The sequence below is a fragment of the Vulpes vulpes genome, chromosome 8, assembly GCF_048418805.1.
Source record: "Vulpes vulpes isolate BD-2025 chromosome 8, VulVul3, whole genome shotgun sequence".
NCBI lineage: Eukaryota > Metazoa > Chordata > Mammalia > Carnivora > Canidae > Vulpes > Vulpes vulpes.
Window position 1 is genome coordinate 47,848,356 of NC_132787.1, and position 24,615 is coordinate 47,872,970.

At 44.5% G+C, this 24,615-nt stretch overlaps 1 protein-coding gene across 4 annotated transcripts in view; it reads right to left on the minus strand.

Moving 5' to 3' along the window:
- Nucleotides 1–24,615, minus strand: part of OVGP1 (oviductal glycoprotein 1) — a 28,629-nt gene that overhangs the window by 1,269 nt on the left and 2,745 nt on the right. The window contains exons 5-17 of one of the 4 annotated variants that reach the window (XM_072766444.1): nt 19,434–19,504; nt 18,944–19,046; nt 18,727–18,798; nt 17,403–17,471; nt 16,739–16,830; nt 10,161–10,811; nt 9,107–9,163; nt 8,708–8,873; nt 8,115–8,239; nt 6,174–6,282; nt 5,898–6,083; nt 4,031–4,147; nt 560–695 (exon numbers count right to left, since the gene is read on the minus strand). In XM_072766444.1, coding sequence (XP_072622545.1) covers nt 560–695; nt 4,031–4,147; nt 5,898–6,083; nt 6,174–6,282; nt 8,115–8,239; nt 8,708–8,873; nt 9,107–9,163; nt 10,161–10,630 — 1,366 coding nt within the window. In that variant the 5' untranslated portion in view covers nt 10,631–10,811; nt 16,739–16,830; nt 17,403–17,471; ... (1 more) ...; nt 18,944–19,046; nt 19,434–19,504. Of the gene's footprint in view, nt 1–559; nt 696–4,030; nt 4,148–5,897; nt 6,084–6,173; nt 6,283–8,114; nt 8,240–8,707; nt 8,874–9,106; nt 9,164–10,160; nt 10,812–16,738; nt 16,831–16,914; nt 17,002–17,362; nt 17,472–18,726; nt 18,799–18,943; nt 19,047–19,433; nt 19,505–24,615 lie in introns of those variants that run through there. The other 3 variants (XM_072766445.1, XM_072766446.1, XM_072766443.1) reach the window with 3 other exon arrangements.

Here is a 24,615-nt window from a genome sequence, read left to right on the forward strand (position 1 = left end):
CTCAACAGCATTTTGTAAAGAACTGGGTTGGAGTCCCCTCTCCCCTCCTGACTAGCAGTGTTAGCTTTTAGAGTCCCAGTTTCTTTTTCCATAAAATGATGGTTATAAATATCTCAAAGGATGTTTCAGCTCTAGCATGCCAGGTTCCATCTCCTAACTACCAGGGCAGTCTCTACTATCAAAGAGATGTCAAAAGAAATCTGACTTCCTCTTCTGGCCCTTGTCCCATGAAAGCAGGAGGAAGCAACAGAGAAATAAACTGACCTATATCAAACACTAACTCTGAGCCAGTAGTTTTCATTCCTTATCTCATTTAGTTCTTGTAATAATGTCATGAGTATAAGGATCATTCCCATTTTACAGATAGGGAAACCAAACCTCAGATGGGTCAAATGGAGCATGCCTCTAAACCAAGAAAATGGACTGGCCTGACATCAAAGCTTATTCTCTTACCTTGATGTCATGCTGCTTCACTAAAACTTGTGGATTGAACAGAAGGTACCCAGCCAGACCCTAGTTATACAACTTCCAACCCCAGTTCCAGGCCATAGCTACTCACCAGCCTGCACCAGGAGACTATGCAGCTTGTGGACTAGGGGGAAAGGCCCAGTGCGACAGAAAGTGCCCTTGGCATCATCCAGGTCCAATGTCCATACCATGGCTCCCCCAAAATGCTCTTCCTTTATGAACATTGCCTGAAAAGGCAGTAGTCAGTCAACCTGCTATGCTGGGCATCCCCAGATTGGGGACAATGTCAAAACACCAAAGATGGACCCTCAGGAAACACTGCAGGAACAGGACAGCCTGTATTGGAATCTAGCCTTACAACTTACTAGCTGAGCGATCTTGAAACCTTATGTGTCTAGTTGCCTCATATGTAAAAAGGAGATAATAACATTTCCGAAATTTTTAAGGTCCAGAGAATTCCTACATGTGACATGCTACAGAATGGATGGAACTCAAAGACATTACTCTGAGTGAAAGAAGCCAGTCACAAAAGGACAAATACTGTATGCTTCCACTCATAGGAGGTACTTGGAGTAGTCACATTCCTATCAATGGAAAGCAGAGCAGTAATTACCAGGGGCTGGAGGAGAGGGGGATGGGGTTTCAGTTTGGGAAGATAAGACAGTTCTAGAGATGGAAGGTGGTGATAGTTATACAACAATATGAACACGCTTAGTGCTACTGAACTGGATGTCTAAAAATGGGTTAAACAGCAAATTCTGTTATGCATATTTTGCCACAAGTTTAAAATTTTTTTTTTTTTTAAAGAATCCCTACATATAAAACATTTGGAGCAATACCTTGCATGTAGTAAATGTTCATAAATATTAAAAACTATCTCACCAAGATCTCAATGATAATCACCCCGATAAGCATTCTAAATCATAGATATTGCTATGTTAGTTTAAAATCACTTCCACATAAACCACATCTTCTTTCGAAAGAAGATGTGGTATATCTATACAATGGAATATTACTCAGCCATTAGAAATGACAAATACCCACCATTTGCTTCAACGTGGATGGAACTGGAGGGTATTATGCTGAGTGAAGTAAGTCAATCGGAGAAGGACAAACATTATATAGTCTCATTCATTTGGGGAATATAAAAAATAGTGAAAGGGAATAAAGGGGAAAGGAGAAAAAATGAGTGGGAAATATCAGAAAGGGAGACAGAACATGAAAGACTCCTAACTCTGGGAAAAGAACTAGGGGTGGTGGAAGGGGAGGTGAGTGGGGGGTGGGGGTGACTGGGTGACGGGCACTGAGGTGGGCACTTGATGGGATGAGTACTGGGTGTTATTCTATATGTTGGCAAATCAAACACCAATAAAAAATAAATTTATAAAAAAAATAAAAAATAAAAAATAAAATAAAATCACTTCCACAGGGGCGTCTGGGTGGCTCAGTGGTTGAGCATCTGCCTTTGGCTCAGGGCATGATCCAAGGGTCCTGGAATCCAGTCCCACATCAGGGTCATGCAGGGAGCCTGTTTCTCCCTCTGCCTGTGTCTCTGCCTCTCTCCATGTGTCTTTCATGAATAAATAAATAAATAAAATCTTAAAAAAATAAAATAAAATCACTTCCACATACCTTATCTCACAGTGACACTATAAAGAAGAGAGAAATCATTTTCACAGATAAGAAAACAAAGGCTTTGGTCCATGATTTTTAAAACCTCAGATATAACTAAATGGCAGGGTTTAGACTCAAGTCCTGGTCCTATTACTACTATGCTCATATTCTCTGTCATGGTTGATGGAAAAGATAGACATCACACTCAAATAGCTGCAAGACTTAGCCAAATCAGTTGGCTACTTTCTGGGATTTATTTTCCCCAAATGTGATATAAAAGGAAGGAGGGACCCAATTAGATCAGCTGAAACTGTGAAGATCCTGAGTTTTTATCCTGCATATACTAATAGGTTAGCCTTCCAGTTTTATGTGTACATATGCACACACACATGCACACATGTGCACACGGTCTCTGGGTCAGAGAATAGACCATTACTCACAGCAACAGAACAGTCACAGACTGTTCAGAACAGTCAGAACAGTCAAACAGACACCTTGACTTCAGTCCCCATGTTCCAGTTGCCCAGTTGCCCATGTCATCCAACATGGCGAAAGCCAGACAGTCACTCACACGTGCATCAAGGTCTGCAGTACAGGAGAAGGATCCTAAAATCATGAGACTTGAGCTTATCTAGAACAGCTGGCAAATCAGACCCTTATCCTCTCCGGAGACATTAGGAGCTTCACTGGAATGTAGACAAATCCTCCCTGGGAAGGGGACCTGTTCAATCTCTGAAAGTCAGCAAAGGCTCTGGAGGAGGAGGAAAGGCTGCTTACTATTTTTATTGGAGCTGGTCTGCTTCCTTTGCTCAGAATGCCCAGACAGTGCAGGAACACTGAGAAATCCAGGGAAAATTATCTGTATCACCTACAGTAGGGGAGACTATGATATCTATCTAATAAGCCCGATATTCTTGCAGTTTCCAAGTTCTGAAAATTTCTCATTCAAAAACTACCTCCTCTTCCAATCACCTAGTCCAGACTCTCATTATCTTACCTGCACACCTTGTGCTCCTCAGAGCTTCTAAAATGCCAAAGTGATTACAGCAGGACCATATGGGGACACACTAAAAACAATTTCCAGATTCTTTCTGAGACCTGCTGAATATTCAGGGGTGGATCCCAGACCTACATTTATCAAGTCTCAGGTGATTCCAGAGCAGAGGAAGTTTCAGAAATCACGAAAGTATGTCATTTCTGGTTTAATTCATTATAGAGCTCTGCCCCACTCAACTTCATTCGACATTGCTTGCACCAGAGGACGTGGTGGTCACACTTAGGTTCTAAAGTTTTCAAACCTGCAGGTCATATGCTTGCTCAGAAACCTGATTTTGCCTTAAAATGCCTGCACGAAGAGGACCAAACACCTTTAGCAGTATTCAAGTCCCTCTCTGTAAACCAGTGTGCATTTGACCGCCTTCTCTTATACTTGACAGAAATTCTCTACCTCATCCAAATTCTTCTTTGAACCTACTTTGAATGGGCTTTCAGTACCCACACTGAGCCTGTCCACATGTCATTACCTCCTCCTGCTGCTCACCTACCTCAGGAAGCCCTCCCTGACTTTCTACCCCAACACATATCAGTGATATTCATGGAACACTTAGCAGGATCTACCTCGTATTGATATTTATCTGTTACAAAGTTATCTGGTCCAAACAGAAAGGAAGAAACTGTTGCCAAAAATTTGTATAAACTGAGAGAAATAATTTCTACCCTCAACACTGAGATTTCTTCTCTTCAAAAGGAGAGGGTTAGTTGGATTGATGGAATTAGGAGACCCCAGGTAGGTCAGGTATGCCTGAGATTCATCTGATTTAGTCAACCTCACCTTTTTATCCTCCACATGCACACACACACACACACACACACACAGACTGTACAGGTAAAAGCCTCATGAAGCCAGAAGGAAATTATATGCTACAGCAAGAAAGAACCAAGGTCTTACCTTGGAACTGAAGCTGTTGGCATCATCATAGCCAACCCATACCTTCCCCTTGTAGGCATATGGGACCTGCTGAAAATCAATCCAGCGCTTTGTCGCTCTCTGGAGAAAGGAGCAAATCTGCCAGGAGGATCACCAGGTTAGTTCTGAGAAGTGCCACAGAGTGAAACACCAGCAGGCACATGGCTCTTTTCCAGGTGGTAAAGAATCCAAGGATCCCTCACCAGGGAGTGAGAAGAGGCAGACCAAAGAGGGAGAGGAAAGTTACTCACAAAGGACCTTCTTTTTGTCCTGAACAAATTTCTACTAGAACAGTTCCTTTCTCTAATGTCCATAATACAAAGAGAGAACCAAGGAGTGGCTGACATCCTTAGAAACCAAATCCTCTGCCTGTGTCTCTGCCTCTCTCTCTGTGTGTGTGACTATCATAAATAAATAAATAAAAATTAAAAAAAAAAAAAAAGAAACCAAACCAGGCTTTGCTAAATAATGCCAATACCACACTACCAACAGTAACCTATCTGACCTCAACCAAACCTGTATCTTATCCAAAGAATTACCATAAGCAAACCTTTCCTTTCTTCATTAGAAATCAGCATGAAGGTCCCAGTCTTGGTAATTATCCAACTAGCATGCAAACCTCTAATAAACTTAAAGTTCTCAAAGGTATGGAGAACTGGATTGTTACAATCACTTGAGCATCTGAGTGTCTACTGGGTGCCTGGCCTTGTGCTGGAAACTGTACACCATAAAGAAGTAGAAGCATTCAAGCCAGTTGCAGAATCTGTCTGAGGCCTTTTCTTTTCTCTTCTTTTCATTTTCCTTTTTATTTTCTTTGTTCCTTAAAGGTTCTATCAGTATCTCTTTGGCCTGTAATGTCCTTCAAGAACATTATCTCAACTACACCATCACTCCTAACCATGCCTCACAGGATTAGCAGGAAAACATCTCCAGCCAGCCAGCACAGAGCAGAGACTAGGTACCTCTGCTCCTACCTCAGTACAGAGCAGAGACACTGTACCTCTGCTCCTACCTACAGCACCCACATACACTGTGTGCTCCTACCTACAGCACCCACATACACTGTGTGCCTCAGGACCTGTTGTCCTCTGCCTGCAAGGCCCTTCCCTTCCCTTGCTCCTGCCCATCAGGATTATTCTTGTGTTCCGGAGCTCTACTCTAAAGCTACCTGCTCCATGAAACCTTTCCACACCCCCTACACTTCTTATATCCCCTTGGATCCATGTCTCTTTCCTCCACTCAGTAGCAAGCTTCATTGAGATGGAGAATAAGAGAATGGAATTAGGGTAAGAAAAAAGAATCTGTAGTAGGGAATGTCTTGGAATTGCTTCAAAATAACCTAGTAGTGGGAAGGAGGGAGGGGAGTCAGGGGGTGAAGATGAAACAAGATTGTCAAAAAAAAAAAAAAAAAGAAACAAGATTGTCTAGGAGTGGTTAGTGACTAAAGCTGGTGAGGGATGGGTGGTAGTGGGGGAAAGGAAGAAGCGCTTATACTATTCTTATACTTTTGCAAATGTTTGAAATTATATATATTTCAACTATTAGTTATTTTTATTTAGGCCAGAGAGTAGTAAATCAGGACTGACTTGTATAACAGTTAAGATTCTTTTGAGGAGTCCCCTTCCACTTAGACTCCACCCAGCCCATCATCCCTTACAAAAGACTCAAATAATTTCCCCTGAAGATAAAGCAAACATCTCAGATAGTGAATTTCTCTTGCTCTAGTAAACTGCTTCTTTGTCCTGTCTCCAGAGCCCTCATCCTTGCCTCTGCCCAGTTGTCCTTGCTCTTGCCCCAGGAGAGGATGTAGAAGCCCTAACTAATAGACAGAGGTCCCTATTTCTGTCACCTCATAATAAGCCAAGAAACCAGGGTGCTTGGTGTACATTCCTGGAGATGCGGGTCCCACAGCTTTGGCCTGCAGCCCATTCTTAGAGGCTTTAAGGAGGCGATAGGTACGTCCATAGGTGGGGAATCCCATGAGGAGCTTCTCTGGGGGTGCCCCCAGCTTTCGCCAGTAATTCATGGCATATGCCTGCAGGAAGAGCACAAACCCCTCCGTGTTGCTGAGGCCCACTGGCCTGGGTTTAGGGTAGTGTCTGGGCCCCTTGAGATCTTTCCTTACCGAAGAGCTGGGGTCTCCAGGCAGAGAGAACAGGGGGCTGTTGTGTCCTGTGAACTTTTCCCAGCTTCCATGAAAGTCATAAGACAAGACATTGATAAAATCCAGGAGTCTGCAAGGGCAGCAGGAGGAGATACACAGATTAGGCTAACTAGATTTTCAAGTCAGGTCACCAGAGGACTAACTGGCTAACTAGCGGTGCACTACCCACCCAAATTTCCCTCCCATTTCAGCCCAGCCTGCCTGCCCCTCTGTGCCATCTACTTTGCTGCCACCACAGCAAACTCTTAGTTAGGGACCACTGTGCATTAGGACCCATGCCATCTTGAGAGCTTCCATGGAAGGAGGCAAGAGCCAGACAAGAAAATACATTCATGGGGTACATGGGTGGCTCAATTGTTTGAGTGTCTGCCTTCAGCTCAGGTCATGATCTCAGGGTCCTAAGATCAAGCCCTGTAATGGGCTTTGCCCTCAGTGGGGAGTCTGCTTCTCCTTCCTCCCTCTGCCCCACCCCCAACTTGTGCTTTCTCTTTCTCAAATAAAAATCTTAAAAAAAAATTTTTTTTAAAGAAACAATTTATTCATGGGATTCATGGTATCCCTGGGTGGCTGAGCAGTTTACCACCTGACTTTGGCCCAGGGCATGATCCTGGGGTCCCAGGATCGAGACGCACGTCAGGCTCCCTGCATGGAGCCTGCTTCTCCCTCTGCCTGTGTCTCTGCCTCTCTTTCTCTCTGTGTCTCTCATGAATAAATAAACAAAAATCTTAAAAAAAAACCAAAACAAGAAACACATTTATGCCTGACATAAGGGCTAACAGGTTGCATAAATTGTCCTGAAGAAAGCAGTACTGCCCCACAGCAGCCAAAGAGCTTCTGTCCTTCCATCATTCAAGGCACCAATGAAACCATGTCTTCCAGAACACTTTCAGAATGAATAAGTGTAAGTAAGCACTTCCCGGGTCACAGGCGTAAAGGTGTACAAGGATTCCACCATTTAATTTTAATCTGGTACCATTTTAGAGCTGAAGACATTGGGCCTCTGACAGGCTCACTAACTTGCCTAAGGTCACCCAGCTGGCTGATGGCCAGACTCCCTCAATCTTGCCTGGCTATCAAGACCAGTGCTGACAAACTCTAGGCCCCATGGGGTATCTCCCCTGTGCCCCACACTGAAACCGGGCTCCCTGGTGTAATCACACAGAAACACCCCATCTTCTCTTTTGTTCTGCATGGAGCCTCAGCTCCTCATTTGTAAATACTCAATTTCTGAGGTTTGAGGGAATTAGCCCAGAGCTGGCATGTCCAGAAGGAGTGAGTTAGGAGCTATTCTTTGTAACTTTTGCACAGAGACCCATGCTTGGATAGCTGGGCCGGCTTGGGCATTCCTACTTTTGTTTTTGTGGCAGTGGTTGATTACTCATCTGCTTCTCTGATGCCAGCCACATGCTGCACAATGTTTTTCTACAGCTATCCCCTGGGGCAGCAGAGGCCAGGCCTGTGGTGCACTTTCCCGTGAGACCCAGCAACGGGCTTTGCGGAACACCCTACCCGAGATGATGCGGCTGTGAGGACTGGTTCTACACCTCCCTCTGATCTCCTTTTTTTTTTTTTTTTTTTTTTTTTAATTAATTTTTATTGGTGTTCAATTTACCAACATACAGAAAAACACCCAGTGCTCATCCCATCAAGTGTCCACCTCAGTGCCCGTCACCCATTCCCCTCCAACACCCGCCCTCCTCCCCTTCCACCACCCCTAGTTCTCCCTCTGATTTCCTAGAGAAAGCCTAGGCTATGTGGAACTAACCCTTGTCCCCACCCACACTCCTCACCTGGCACCCTTACATGGAGAGCTCACAGGCAATGCTTAGGCAGTGCTATGGTTCTGAGCGTGATCTGCTCCCTCCCCTCCAACATCCTGTCCCATCAGGCAGACCCACTCACTTTCCTAGAAGGTGCACATCATAAGCTATTTGTATGATGTGTGGGTCCCCAGAGACAGCAGCAGAGAGCAGCAGCCTTGGACGCATGTCAAGCTTCACCTCATTCTGGAAGGCAAATAGGAGCTCCTGCCAAGAAAGAGGTTGATGCTGAGACACAGACCAAACAGTCGGGGAACAAAAGGATCATCCAGGAAAGCTTTATTTACGGAGCTCAAGCCAGGCTCTGAGGACACAGAGGTGAGTCAGACAGGGGCCCTGCCCCCAGGCTCCTGAAGAGATGGTCTTGAGCCAATGTGGTAAGTGACTGAATGGAGGGGTAGAGGGGTGGCAGGCAAGGTCAGGAGCACAAGTTGCAGACTGCCTGCCTGGGGGAGGCCAGGACCTTGTGCAGAGGAGGTGTCACTTGGGCCACAGGGCTGGAGCAGGACCTGGATGTGACAGAAAGAGATACCACAAGACTCCTGCTCTTTTGCCTGACACTTCTAGTTTGATGGCAGTAAAAGAACATTCTGCTCTTCTTATGCCATGAGCCCAGATATGATTTTAAAAAACAGAATCACTGCAGGGTCCTGGTACTGTGAAACTTGGCCTTACTTTGATTAAGAGGAGAAAAGTCCGCCGATCACTCATGGGGCTGCCTCTTAGTCCAGGGTACAAGAAGAAGAGGTCCAGACCATCAAAATTATATGTCCTCAGTAACAATATAACTGAATGGATAAACTTTTTCCGGTTGGATAATGTGGACAGCATAGTGGTGAACCTGCAGGAGACCCCGGGTGAGGCAAGGAAGGAAGTGAGGCAAGGTCTGCGGTTCCTGCAGGACCACAACTTCCACACAACCCCTGGGTTTGTGCCCTGTGGAGGGCACACAGGTATGGCCGGAGGAAAGGAGGGCAGGCCTTGGAATCCCTCAACCCTTCTTAGAAGCCCCTCCCAGCAATGGGGACGGGGATTGGGGAATTCAAGCAGCAGGGAGGGGCTGCAGAGTCTCACTTGGATGTGCCAAAGTCCCAGCCACCGATGGACAGCAGTGTTCTCAGCTCCCTATTCCTATAATGTGAGATAGAGGGAGATGAGCTGGTCCCCATTCCAGTGGGTCCCTGGGGAACAGTGGAAAGTGTGGGGGAGGAGAGAAGTGAAAGGGGAAGGCAGGTGGAGGGAGGAAGAGAGAAGAGCAGAGCAAATTACCTGGAATAAAAGAAAGGAAAAGAGGATCTAGTAATCAAGCAAGCCATGGATCATCACAACCTGGGACCCACTCCCCTCACCAACTGTCCAGAGTCCACAAAACTCCCCTACATCCCTGTGATGCTCCCATGTAGAGGAAAAGAGAGAGTAATCTAAAATATTTCTCTTCACTGTTTTCTTAGTTGACAAATATTTATTGAGCAATTACTACATGCCATTGACTGCTTTAGGTGCTTGATTGAGATAAAACAGAGAGCGAGACAGACAAGCTCCTTGCTCTCAGGGAGCTTGTGTTCTAATGACAAGGATTTTTACCTTGGCCATGTATAACCACTAATGTAATGGCAGACCTCCCCTTGGACAGGGAGAGAACCCAGGAGTTCTGGCGTCAGGAATATCTAAGCAAGCACTTACTGAGCACCAATTGTGTGCAAAGCATTCACCTAGCTGCTGGTGTACAAACATATTGGAGACCCTGCTCCTTCCCTTGCGGGGCTCATTGCCTGGGGGATGCAGGTGACAAATGGTGATAAAGACACTAGCAGTTGTGATATGCAGGCTCTCCTTGAAGCATTCTAACAGCATTAGTACATGAACTCTACCCCCCACTGGCTTGAAGGGTAAGTTGAGGGTTGCCAGGCAGAGGCAACAAAGACCTCACAAGGGCAAGGAGGCAAGAATGAGCTCAGAGTGTTATTCAATGGGGAGTTCTCAGGCAGGGATGCTCCCGAGGGACCTCGAGAGGAGGTTAGGGCCAGAAGAATCAGAAGAAAGTTGATGAGTAACAAGAGAAATAGGATTAATTTTCTTCTGTCTGTAAAATCTGAAAATACGATCCCCACATGCAGTATGAACACACCTCTCCTTGAGCTTGTTGAACTCTGGGTAGACAATTTTCCCTTTCTGGGAAGTCATAGCAACAATCTGATTGTTTTCCATGGTGGCAAAGGCAAAGATCAGGTGGGTGCAGAGAAAGGGGTCCAGGTCATGGGGCAAGACGGAGGCAGGCCCAGGGCGACTCTGTGCCCAGCTGGCAAAATAACACACCAGTTTGTGGGCTGCGCCTGGCAAGGGAGAACACAGGTCAGCTAGCACAAACCAAGGGAGGAGTTGGAGCTCAGCTTCCACAGACAGCTGTGAACACAGCCCAGGTGGCCAGGCCACCGTAACATCCCCCTTACAAACACAGCCCAAAGCTACACTGAGGTCTGGTCCCCCCTCTGCCCCTACTGCCAACACCCCAGAGGGAAAAGAATGCCTTCTGGAATCCTGATCAGAATGGATCCTCAACTCTGGATCATGGCACACAGAGCGACACAGGGCACACATGACTGAAAATCCTCCGCTGAACTGCAGCAGATCAATGATCCCTGACACAGGAGCAGGGCAGGGAGGAGCTGCAGGAGGTACTCAACACAGAGCGCGTCCCAGCCAAAGAGGGCTCTCCCTGGCTCTGGAGAGGAGGATGCAATTTCCTTACCATCATGGTGTTTCAGCACAAGAAGCAGCCCTGCAGGAAACACAGGATGGAGTCACACTCAGATTCACATGCACACCCAGAGTGACGTGCGCCAGCCCCCCTCCAGTTCACCGGTGCACCAGCCAACTGAGCCCCATAGCCAGACACAGACGCACAAATGGAGACACGCTCTGTTCACTTGTTTCCTCTTTTCTAAGTGGAGCCAGTAGAGCCAGATCTATCGAGGCTCCTATTCACCACAACAAACACCATATGGATACACACATGGTTATCACTGGGACAAGATAACATAGTTCTACCAAAAGCTCTAGGCCAGTGGCTCTCACCCCGGCAACAAGTATAACAAGTAGTGATGTTCTGGCTCCTCCCCTAGAGATTCTGACTTCACTGGTCCAAGGTGGAACTGGGAATAAAGATATTTAATGGGCAGCTGGATTTGAGGACCGCTGCTCAGATCACTCCTGCCTGAGCCTCTCCGGTCCTTCACTATGTCCCATCCCACCTCCACCTAATCCAACCCTGCTGCTTCTCAGGTACTCGAGAGGTGACAAACGTTGGAAGCCTGGTATCGTGGGGGCTGGGACCTGCCACACTCACCGACCCACAGCAACAGCCTGCCCATCTCAAAGGTCTGAGAGCTGCAAGGCTAGGGCTCAAGCCTCTTTATAGGAGCTTCCCTGGGCACAGCCCTGGGACAGTGCTGGCATAGCCCAGACAGACACAAAAGCCGGGTCAGTGATTAATGGGCCCGAGTCACAGTGACCCTAGCACCTCCCATCCTCCCTCTCCAGCAGAGCTGAAGCTTTCAGAGCCAACAAAGAAATAGCTTGATCTGATACTGGCACATGGTGGATGTCGCCAAGGGCCATGGCGAGGGCAGGGCAGGGCTCAGCTCTATTCCTGGTATTTGCCTCCCATGGACTGAGTATGAAGAGTAAATCCTGTATGGAGGCAGTAATTCCACTGTTATCAGATTATTGGTTAGGGAAGCAGCGTAATATAAAGGATAGAAGTTCCAGCTTTGGACCTAGACAGGCTAAGGTTTGAATCTCAGTGTCATCAGTTAGAAGTTTTATAATTGTGGGTGTTACCTAGATCTTTGAGCTGCAGCTTCCATACTTGTAAAATAGAGATAACAGCTCATACTCACCTCATAAGGTTTTATAGAAATTGAAAAGATAATGTATGAAAAATGGTTAGTTCAGGAATTTGGTGTCATACGGGCTCAGTAAATAGTAGCTGTTACTAGGGACGCCAATAGAGTTGCCCCACAGAGTGAGGTTCTCAAACTCACGTGCTGACACTTGCCAGGCAGGTAACGTTCAGGTAACATAAATGAGTGAAGTGGACACAGTAGAATAGCTCACTCTCCACTTTATTAGAGGAATAGTTCAAGCCCAGTGATACACACCAACTAACACAAAGCCTCTTAGTCAGGAGACAACAGAGCAGGGACTGCACTCCAAGTAGTCACCAATGGCTGCCATGTAGTGGAATAGACCTCATATTGGAAGATGTCTCAACTTCTCAAGAAAAGACAAAAATCTGATTTTTTGTGGGAGTCGAGAATGTTTGAGCCAGTATATGAATGAGCCAGGGCTAGAATGTGTTACGAACCTAAGGAACATAAGAAGTATAATTCTGGATACCTGAGGGCCAATATTTTAAAAATACAATGTGAAGAATAAAGAAAATAGATCCGTAGCCAGATGCTTTTATGTTCCATCAATGTTCTTTTTCTGCTACAGAGGATCTCAGATCATGAGTAGGTCCCACATTTCAGGGTTTGAGTCTCAATCATGAAGGACTAGAAACTGGGTGCCCATCTTCTCAGAAGACTGAGAGCTCACCTAGTCCACATGACACTGAGGGACTAACCAGATGTCAATATAATAAATGACACAGGGAAGTATAATGACTAGTGGTGGAATTTACATCACTTCCGGTATGAAGAAATCATAAAAATCGTTTTTTTAATCAGATTGCTGTGATATCATGTGATAAAAGCATTAAATGGTATAGAATGGTTACACAAAGGATATTTCAGTAAAACCCTAGGCAAGCCCGATGGAACACCCCACCTAAAAATACTGTTCCATTTGTTCATCCATCTTTGCTTCCTTTAAGTACTAAATGAGTATTTGTTGAGCATATGCCAGGCCCTGCTAGACACTCGATACAACGGTGAGCAAGACATAGTTTCTGCTCTCAGGGAGCTTCTAGTGAACAGACTGATCATATACTCAAGAGCTAGTGTATGTCTCCCTCCTGGAGAAGTATGTGTCTCTCATCTCTCCTGGATAGGGGCAGTGGGGAAAATAGGAGTTTTGCTGCTAAACAGACTGGAGATCCAACTCTTACTGTGCACCAATCCTGGGGCCACTTGAGTCCTACTTGCACGCCCAGTGTCACATTCCATTTCTTGGGCTAAGAGTACCTTGCATCAGGAGACGATCAAGCAAGCCTCTTGAGCATCAAGCAAGCCTCTTGAGCAACAATGGGTCAGGCTGGGCAACAACTTGTGCCACTGGTTACATTTACCCTGGTCTGGTTTCTAACACTAATGACTGTGCTCTTAGTGGGGTTTTCCAATTCCTAGCCTGAGTCACCTAATTGTTGTTAACGGGTCTTTGCATTAATTTCTCTTCCTGTTCTGTAAACCATAGGCAATACAGTTGTTCCCCACAGCCTGGGTCCTGATTCAGTCTTGCCAGTCACCTGGAGCCCTTGTTGCCTATCTCTTAAGACCCCCTTGAAGTGAATGCCTGCCTCTCTCGACTCATAAGCTTCCCCTCAGGCTGCCTCCTGTCCCCCAGATTCCATAGCACTGAGATTTCCCACTAGGTTTGTGCCCTTCCATCCCAACTCCTGCCCAGCACTAGTTCTTTTTTTTTCAATTTTAGAATAATTTTATTTCTCTGTTAAATGTACATTGGATTTTAAGATAGCCCTAACATCGGAAACATTAAAATATGAAAGAAATATACATTTTAGAATTGAGACAATATAGCAAATGGCCCCTAGATTAAAAAGGGTCCTGTGCCCCAACAAATCTGGAAAATACTCCATACTCTTTCTGTCTTCAGAAAGATTCAAAATGCACCCCTCTGTGTACTATACTTCTGGAAACGCTAGTGGTAAACAAATATGATATTGATTAACTTAGAATTTTTCTACTTCTTAGCCTTGTAATTCTTTTCCTGTTGAGCTTGTTGTAAGAAAAAATTCTCTGGACTCCATTTTGGGAAATGCTGGATTAGGGCAGATTTTGTCTGCATTGACACAGCTAATAGAATGTGTGATGCTGGAATGAGAGAAGCTTTCCATTGTTTTGCGTGAAAATACATTATCACATTGACCTTTAACAAAAAAAAAATGCCCATTTTCAGATTATGAAAACTTGATAATCCTTATTTTCACATTATGTAACTCAGAATAGTTGAACAACTTGTTCAAGCCACATACCTCAATGGTGCAACTAGGTTTTTAATTTAATACCAGAGACTGCACTCTTGACATATATATATATGTGTATATATATATATATATATACACATATATATATATACACATATGATTCATATATGTGAGATTCATGGCCAGCACTAGTTCTTAATGCTGTCCCCAGCACAGAGTTAAAGTTGCTTGTCAGTCTGAACCGTCATCTGCACCTGGGTCAGTCCTCTGGGATCCTACTTTGCTACAGTGGGTAAGGCTGGATCTCAGACCTAACCATTCCATTCCATGCCCTGGGATGATGGAAGATAAAGAGAACACCACGATATAACAATAGATGCCTAGGAGTGACCTCTGCTTCGGTCAGTGATGACCATGCCAAGGATGGCAACTGTGACTCCATGTGTATAGCAGATGATGAATAGTAAATGCTGAATGAGGGTTATGTTCAAAGTCATTTTGCCAGGTCACTCTGTCTGCTCTCAACCCTGGAGCTCTCAGTGTCAGAAAATACAACTATTGTTATATATTTTACACACCCACCCAGATATTTGAAAATACTCCTCCCTAGTGCTTAGCTTGTTCTCATGAGAAGACATTTACAAATGTCTTTTATTTGGCTTCCTGAAGAAGTGGCCTACAGTAGTAGCAAATTCCTTGCTGTATTTTACAATACTCAACTAGATGGCAAGATCAGAGTTGAAATACTTTGGTTTTAACAAAGCATTCGGCCAAATCTTTCATGATACTCATGTGCAAATTGGACAAGTATGACCTAAACAAACCAACTTTTTTTTTTTTTTAACTGTAAGATAATGTGAGTTTTCAAAAACTAGGTTTTTCCTCTTTGCTGTCATTTTAACCACCTTGATACAGACATTTCCTTGGGTTCTCACTTCACTGCTTTCTTCTCCATCATGGGCAAATTTAGTTCCTACCCACTCCATTCCTCCTCACTTTCTCTAAGCCATTACAACTTTGTGAAGTTTATCTCTGTGAAGAACTTAAGCATTTATACCCACCCACCCCTATTACCCTCTAAGAAGTTACTGTTAAGAACAGTGAAGGCTTTCTCCCCACCTTACTCCAAACCCAGTAATCACATGACTACAAATTCCAATGTTTTTACTTGGGGTCATTGTGACAACAGAGCTCATGTTTGGCAAGGGTGAAGCATGGAAGCTTTACTTAAAATATTCTGTCCATATTCCTTCAAACTGCCCAGTTTCATGTGACTGCAGCTGAGCTAAACTTGCAAAGCACCAAAGTACATAATTGATTGTATTTAGTTTCATAATCAAGAACTGACCAGGACTTCTGGCAATAGCCAGTCCACCAACCCAAGTAACCCAATATTTAAATTCCATCTAGCTACTCTTAAGGGGCTAGGGAAGCACATACACAAATCCTGGGCCATGATTGATACCCTGATGCCTCACATAGTGAGATATGTCTACCTGCACATAACACACACTTCAAAAGACAGGCCAACAAAGCCTAAGCTTTTTATCTCACCAAAAAGTATTTTTGATTTTCAGATGCTGCACTTTATAAAATCTTCAGAGTCCACAGAAACAGCATTCAGAATTCCTATGTCCAGAGAATGGGATCCAGAGGCCAGGAGAGTCAGGCTGTTTTTCAGTGGGAAACATGGCTGACATTTTTCTGCAAGTCTGTGTCAGTTTTTAACTTAACTGAATTTTAAGCTCTCCATCATCCCAACTTTTTTCCATGGCATCTATGACACTCATCTTTCATATATACAATTCCATGGGCAGGGGGTGGAGGGGGAGCATTACACAGGCACCAGCCAAAATTTTGAAAAGCCAGAAAAATGCATTTTTGACTCTGTTTAATGGCAAAGAGATGTGCAAAACTATGATGAGTGTCCTGACTCTTCCTTGAGGTAAGCTAAGCAGGATTTTTGTGAATGGAAGCATGCCATGAGAAAGGCAGATTAAGTTCTATAAAAAATAAAGTTGCTCCCATCTCCATGAGTAGTATATACAGCTGCCTCCAAGAATCCAGGGATGCCCACATCCCATACCTCATCCAATCACGGCCAATTTCTCATGCACAGCTACATAGGAAGCATAAAACCCTTTTGTGAACTTTTTTTTGTTTTTGTTTCTGGTAGGGGGGAGAGCTTGGGAAAGATGTAAGATGGACTTAATTCCCTCCCACCACCAAAAAATATGTATCTACACACACACACTCAGACATACCTACATATCCAATTTTAAGAAAGTTTTTCTTCCCTATGACTACAGGATCCCAGAATCCAGTCTCCCTCAGGCTGAGAGACAATGCCTATTAACTGCCCAGATCTGGTGCAGAGTATACTGTAAGGCTCCTGTGTGGTCTCACAGGCTGACAGGGCAGGGGCAAAGGGAGTGGATACTCATAGGGGATTTGCTTTTTGTCTTAAATCCAATCTATTCAGAAATACTCTTAGGTCCAAGGGCTGCAAGAGGCTCTGTGGGCAGGATGTGGTGGATGACCTGATAGTCCCATCCCACTGTGGTAAGGAGAGAGATTGAGCGGGGACCACGTAGCGTCTCTCACAAAGTCTCTGTGGGCTTGGCTTCTAAACCTAAAAGAGAAAAAAGGAAAGTTTGGACATGGTGAGAGACAAGAGGAAAAAGCAAAGGTGGAAAGGAGAGAGAATCCAACACACCTTTCTAGATGTGTTACATGAACTTCACCAAATGCATGGCAATGTGGTTATCCACAGAGAACCTCAGCTTTTACTCAGTCCCGTGCCCTAATTCCATATAAAAGTGGTGGCTAGAGAAGGGTAGTAACATGGGCCAGGATCGGAGAGCAAATCCAAGTGAAGAAGGAAGTATAATTCCAGTACTCTGCTGCCTTTCACCCCACAGCAGGCCCATTTTATGGATGTGCCTTGTATGTGAAGAGGGCAGACTGCTCCTTTCTGGGGGATAGCTGGAACACCAGGCTGGGAAATCCCACCTGCCACCACACCCCACCTTGACCAGGGACAGAGCTGGTTGTGAGTCAGCCCCAGGAAAAGGGAGACAGTCAGTGTCAGCCTGCTGCCATCACCTAGTCCCCTTGAGTGAGACAGTGCACTCGGTGTACTTTAATGAAAACAGAAAGGATACAGCCACCCGCAGCTCTTCTCCTCAATTCCTGATGACTTACACCTCAGAAAGCCCTGAGTCCAGCACAGCGAGTGAGCAGTCCTCACTGATAGTGGCCAGGAAGGGAATTCTAGGAGAGCAAGGGGAGGGTTATGACAGGTAAAGTCACGGTCCCAAGATGAATCCTGTCCAGTTTAGTCCCCAACCCACACCCTAAAGCGACCCAGAGGAGGTTTCTTGCTCCTCACTTTGGGTTAAGGTCTGGCTACCACTCAAGTCCACATTACAAGTTCCAGGGAAAGATGAGGGAAATGCAACAAAGCCAGGTTGACAATCATCCTGGCAACTAACTACCCCATCTGGTCCCTCCTTGCAGCTTTAGCAATAACCCAGAAACACAGTTTTCCCACCCAGAGTCTCCGAAGCCCACAGTATTCATCTTTTTGGGTGTTGAGCAGGAACAAGACCATTGTTCAGCCATGTGCAGACAGAAACCACATCACCCATGAAAGGATTATTGTCTTTTTTTTTTTTTTTTTTTCTTTAGGACTATAGTCTTAAGAGATCTTTAGCATTCTGAAACCTCAGCTATGGCACTGTCTGCTTTAGGAATGATCTATCTGCTAATGCTCTGCAAACATAAGCAGACCCCTGCACTGTCCCATTCATATCCAGCAGGCCCTTGGGGACAAAGGACAGTACCTATGTGGGGAAAACACCAGCCCAGTGACACACGAGTGCATAGCTGAGCTGAGGGCACACCTTGCACTCTTGGTGTCCACCAGGGAGACAGTCCCACTCTCAACACCTAGAGAAAGCAGGGAGCCCATCACAGTGGATAAGAGCATGGGTCCTGGAGTCAGCCAGACCTGGATTTGAATGCTAATCCCTCAGACTTACACAAGCTAACCACTCTGTGCATCAGTTTCTTCTTTTGCAAAATGAGGATAATTAGTCACTGGTGGTTGTGAAAATTAATGAACTAGGTAGTTATTATTTTAACCACAAACTATGTCATCACAGGTACAGCCTCATCGCTGTGAGGGCATGAGCGCTACCCCCACTCTACAACAGAATTCTCTACATAACAATCCACTGTTATGTTCTGTTGTGGTCCACTGACTTCTGGCTGCACCCAAAACATAGGAGCTGAGGCACACATTCAGAAATCAAATCTAGCAGGAAAAAAGTCATCACATTTTTCAAAGTCAAACTAAAACCACTTTTGGATCATCTCACCTTCCCACCTCACCACTGGCAGAATTTACAGAATGCTCAGGTGTGCTGCTGAGATGGAGTGGCTAGGGCTTTTTGCTTTACAGGGTCAGTGTGCTCTCATCCTCCCCCTTCCCAGAGTCAAAATGCTGTGTGAGAGGCTACCTTACCAAAAACAAAAACCTCACTCTGCTGAGGATGCCAAGCCAGGGAGGTAGGAAGGTAGCCAGAGGCAGTGCAGCCTGCAAGAGAGAAGAGGGATCTGAAACAAGACTCAGAGCCCAGCTTTGTGAAGGAGCTTCTCAAACGAAATCACCCCAAGTTCCAGAAGCACCTTAATTTGCCTTCCCAAACCCTGCTAAGGTAGTTGTGTCCTTGCCCTCATACCTTCATTTATCTTTCGGCCTCTTGTCTTTCTGGACACTAGTCACAGGCAGGTTTCAGGTATAAAGCATGAAGACAACAATTCTGGCCTCTTTGTCTACCCATCCTAGAAACGTAAAGTAAATCAGCCACCCACAAACCAACCCTTCATCTTGCTACCCACTGCACACAATGGAATCAACAGAGCTTCAATGGGAAACAGAGTGATTATGTCTCTTAAGCCCACAATGACTAAGCATCTGGTGACTTTGCCTTTGTCTCTGACCCAGGAAGCCTCTTACTACCACCCTTCCACCACTGGCTCTGACTTATCCATCTGTAATGCTGGCTTGGGACAGCGGGTATCCCAGAGTAAAATTCTGTTGTCCTAGAAGGAGGAACAGGAAAAGAGCTTCACAATCCAAAAAGCAGATGCAGGCCTCCACACTAGACTTGTGGCCAAAGGGTTCGAGTGTGGTTAGAAGTGAGGAGGGAAGGAAAGGCTGTACCTCACCTCACCGCATGAAAGGAACATGGAATCCTTGTGGGGAGAGGCCGTGACACAGATGACCTGCCCAGAGTGAGCTGTGAAGGAGAGAGAGAAGCAAGCATGACAGAGAAGCTTCAGGTATCACTACCAAGCAGCCCAGATACCACCAAGGGACCCCTTATCTCATGATGCAATTTAACACATTTTCTGAGAGATTTTTGAATCAGACTTAACCTAAGGGAAAATGTTGATGGAGTTCTAACACTAAAAGGCAGATCTGGTCTCATTCATTTGGGGAAGACAATGAATCAGTAAAGACAAGGGAAGAAAGATCAAGGGCTGGGCAAGAAGAGTGAAGGAATTTACATCCCAGAATAGCAATTTTCAGACTTTAGTACACACACCTCAGGACAACATATAGAAACTTTCAAGGGAGGTCTGGACACTGATACATTTAGGGAAATAAACTTTAAAAAGTTATCTTTCCTTATATATGCAATGAAACATTACTTAGCCATCAGAAATAATGAATACCCACCATGTGCTTCAACGTGGATGGACCTGGAGGGTATCATGCTGAGTGAAATAAGTCAATCAGAGAAGGACAATCATATGGTTTCACTCATATGAGGAATACAAAAAAATAGTGAAAATGATCATAGGGGAAAGGAGAGAAAATGAGTGGGAAAAATCAGAGAGGGAGACAGAACATGAAAGACTCCTAACTCTGGGAAATGAACAAGGGGTGATGGGAGGGGAAGTGGGCAGGGGGATGGGGTGACTGGGTGACGGGCACTAAGGGAGGCACTTGACAGGATGAGCCCTGGGTGTTATATGTTGGCAAATCGAACTTCAAAAATAAATAAATAAATACATACATACACACATACATACAACCAAAGTTCTCTTTCCTCTATCCACTGGAAAAAAAAAAAACAGTCTCTTCAATAAATAGTGCTGGGAAAATTGGACATCCACATGCAGAAGAATGAAACTAGACCGTTCTCTTACACCAGACACAAAGATAAACTCAAAATGGATGAAAGATCTAAATGTGAGACAAGATTCCATCAAAATCCTAGAGGAGAACACCGGCAACACCCTTTTTGAACTTGGCCACGCAACTTCTTGCAAGATACATCCATGAAGGCAAGAGAAACAAAAGCAAAAATGAATTATTGGGGGCAGCCCCCGTGGCACAGCAGTTTAGCGCCACCTGCAGCCTGGGGTGTGATCCTGGAGACCAGGGATCGAATCCCATGTCAGGCTCCCTGCATGGAGCCTGCTTCTCCTTCTGCCTGTGTCTCTGCCTCTCTCTCTCTCTATGTGTGTCTCTATGAATAAGTAAATAAAATATTTTTAAAAAATGAATTATTGGGACTTCATCAAAATAATAAGCTTCTGCACAGCAAAAGAAAAGTCAACAAAACTACAAGACAACCTGCAGAATGGGAGAAGATATTTGCAAATGACCTATCAGATAAAGGGCTAGTATCCAAGATCTATAAAGAACTTATTAAACTCAACACCAAAGAAACAAACAATCCAATCATGAAATGGGCAAAAGACATGAAGAGAAATCTCACAGAGGAAGACATGGACATGGCCAACAAGCACATGAGAAAATGCTCCACATCACTGGCCATCAGGGAAATACAAATCAAAATCACAATGAGATACCACCTCACACCAGTGAGAATAGTGAAAACAAGACAGGAAACAACAAATGTTGGAGAGGATGTGGAGAAAGGGGAACCCTCTTGCACTGTTGGTGGGAATATGAACTGGTGCAGCCACTCTGGAAAAATGTGTGGAGGTTCCTCAAAGAGTTTAAAATAGATCTGCCCTACGACCCAGCAATTGCACTGCTGGGGATTTACCCCAAAGATACAGATGCAGTGAAACGGCGGGACACCTGCACCCCGATGTTTATAGCAACAATGTCCACAATAGCCAAACTGTGGAAGGAGCCTTGGTGTCCATCAAAAGATGAATGGATAAAGAATATGTGGTTTATGTATACAATGGAATATTACTCAGCCATTAGAAATGACAAATACCCGGGCAGCCTGGGTGGCTCAGTGGTTTAGTGCCTGCCTTCAGCCTAGGGTGTGATCCTGGAGACCTGGGATCAAGTCCCACGTCGGGCTCCCTGCATGGAGCCTGCTTCTCCCTCTGCCTGTGTCTCTGCCTTTCTCTCTCTCTCTCGCTCTGTGCCTCTCATGAATAAATAAATAAAATCTTAAAAAAAAAAAAAGAAAAAAAAAAAAGAAATGAGAAATACTCACCATTTGCTTTGACATGGATGGACCTGAGGGTATTATGCTGAGTGAAATAAGTCAATCAGAGAAGGACAAACATTGTGTGGTCTCATTCATTTGGGGAATAAATAAAAATTAGTGAAAGGGAATAAAGGGAAAGGAGAGAAAATGAGTGAAAATATCAGTAAGGGTGACAATACAGGAGAGATACCTAACTCTGGGAAATGAACAAGGGATATTGGAAGGGGAGGTGGGCGGGGGTTGGGGTGACTGGGTGATGGGCACTGAAAGGGACACTTGGCGGGATGAGCACTGGGTGTTATGCTATATGTTGGCAAATTGAACTCCAATAAAAAAAAATTAAAAAGAAAGACTACTTAGGAGCTACTTTCAAAATGAGATAGACACTTACGTTCAGATATTAAAACACCTCTAAGATACATAGTTAATTGGAAAAAGCAATGTATAGGAGTATACTGTGATTTGTGTTAATAATAAAGAGCTATTCAAATGACAGATGGAGATAGGCTTTTGCTTGTATACATTTAGAATATTTCTGGAGGAACAACGAAAAAGTATTCTGGAACAATAACAGTGGTTGCCTCCTCAGAGGCACACCTGATAACTGCAAGTTCCGTTTGTGAGAGAGACAAACTGTCCTCTATAATGTACCTTGTACCCTTTGAATTTTTTTTTGACATCAACACTTACTAGCTATTCTAAATAAATTGAACTTAGAAACAAAACAAAAAAACAAAGTTCTCTTTCCTAAAATTGAACTGAGAAGCTGCTGCCAGTCTGCCAGTGCCCCTTTCCTACCTCCTCTTTCACATTCCCCTCCTCCCAGTTTTAGAAGGGATATGCACTTCTCACCCACCCATCTCACCACGGTACAAAGCCCAGGTGTCCAAAACCCTAAGGTATTTTTTTTTTTAAGATTTATTTATTTATTTATGATAGACAGAGAGAGAGAGAGAGAGAGGCAGAGACACAGGAGGAGGGAGAAGCAGGCTCCATGCCGGGAGCCCGACGCCGGACTCGATCCCGGGACTCCAGGATCACGCCCTAGGCCAAAGGCAGGCGCTAAACCGCTGAGCCACCCAGGGATCCCTCCAAAACCCTAAGGTATTAAACAAAAGGGGCTTTTCCCTGAAAGCCAAAGAGCATCTGGGTAAAATTCAGTGCAGAGGCTGGCCCTGTTTCATCCTACCACAAACCACAACACACCACAAACAACTAGAGAATTCTGGGACTCTATTTCTACCTAACAATGAAAATTTTAAAAACTATGACAGATGGTTGTCCTGAGGACACATCTGACAAATTTAACTGAACTTAAAAATGAAGTCAGACTTTTTCTGATAGAAAGTTGAGTCTAGGGACGCCTGGGTGGCTCAGTGGTTGAGCGTCTGCCTTCGGCTGAGAGTGTGACCGTGGGGTCCAGGGATTGAGTCCCAGATCAGCCTTCCCACAGGGAGCCTGCTTCTCCCTCTGCCTGTGTCTCTGCCTCTCCCTGTGTGTCTCTCATGAATAAATAAGATCTTAAAAAAAAAAGAAAAGAAAAAAGAAAGTTGAGTCTAACTTGGCCAGCTGGCTTAACAATGCAGGTTGGTTTTTAGCCAGTTAGGTTATTCGGTTGACATTTTGCATAGATTAAAGGAGCTTAAACTGCAAATCCAAAATTTTGACAAACGTGTGCTTGAAACCAGTGCACTATATGGGCAGAAAGTACCTCCTTTGCAATTATTTAAACTTAGATGCCAATTTAAAAATGTGGTACAGGGTAGTTTTTCAAAAAATTTTCAGGAGAGCTACATGCCAAAAACTTTGAAGATCACTGCTCTATGATGCTTACAGGCTGTGGAAACCACCTAAAGGCATTTACCAGACTACCAGAGAGAGTCTGAATATGACTCTGACCAAGACCGAAGGATGTAATCAAACCACCTTTCATAGTTCTTTCCTAGCCCTAGAATCGATAGAAAGCCAACACAATGAAAAGGAATTGACCACTCACTTGAAAGCAAAGTTCAGAGACAAGAACCATGGGAAAATATAAAAGATAAATAAGTGGTTCCTCTGCCCTCAAGGGATTCCTCTGCCCTCAAGGGATTTACAATTCAGTGGGGGGGGGGGGGGGAGTAAGACAAATACAAAGAACTGATGAAATACGGTGAATGGAAGAAGTGCTGAAGGAGTTAGTGCAGACCAGGAAAATCCCTCATAGGGCAGCCTGGGTGGCTCAGCAGTTTAGTGCCACCTTCAGCCCAGGGCCTGATCCTGGAGACCCTGGATGGAGTCCCACATCGGGCTCCCTGCATGGAGCCTGCTTCTCCCTCTGCCTGTGTCTCTGCCTCTCTCTCTCTCTCTCTCTGTGTGTCTCTCATGAATAAATAAATAAAATCTTAAAAAAAAATCCCTCATAGACCTAAGAAACAAAAGACATCAGTGTTTTAACACTGACTATTTGTTAAATCCTGGACTCTGAAGGTATGGGATATGTATGAGTTTCTGTTTTTTTGCTTTGGCACATATGTGAATCGTACACTTTGCAGTTAGAATTGGCAGGGAATGGCACTTAGACATTGAGGGAACCAGGTAATCACCCGGCACCTACATCTCTTAACCACACACACATTAATGCTCTAGGCATCATCTTCATGAAGAATGACTCCCAGAATAAAGTCAGCTGCTACTACTGTTAATGAAAGAGAGTAAAAAAAAAAAAAAAAAAAAAAAGAATTTTTAAAAAAGTAACATTAATAGAAAGTGATGATTCTCACCAGAAAAAGAGAAACCTTATGGAAGTGAATATTCAAAAGTGCAAGATACACAAGTTTCAGAGTGTATACTTGGAGAATGCCAAGGCTCCACTGTGACTGGGTTTAATTAGGGCAGTTATATTTACAGGGCAAGTAACAGAAGAGCTCGAATGCTATTACAAG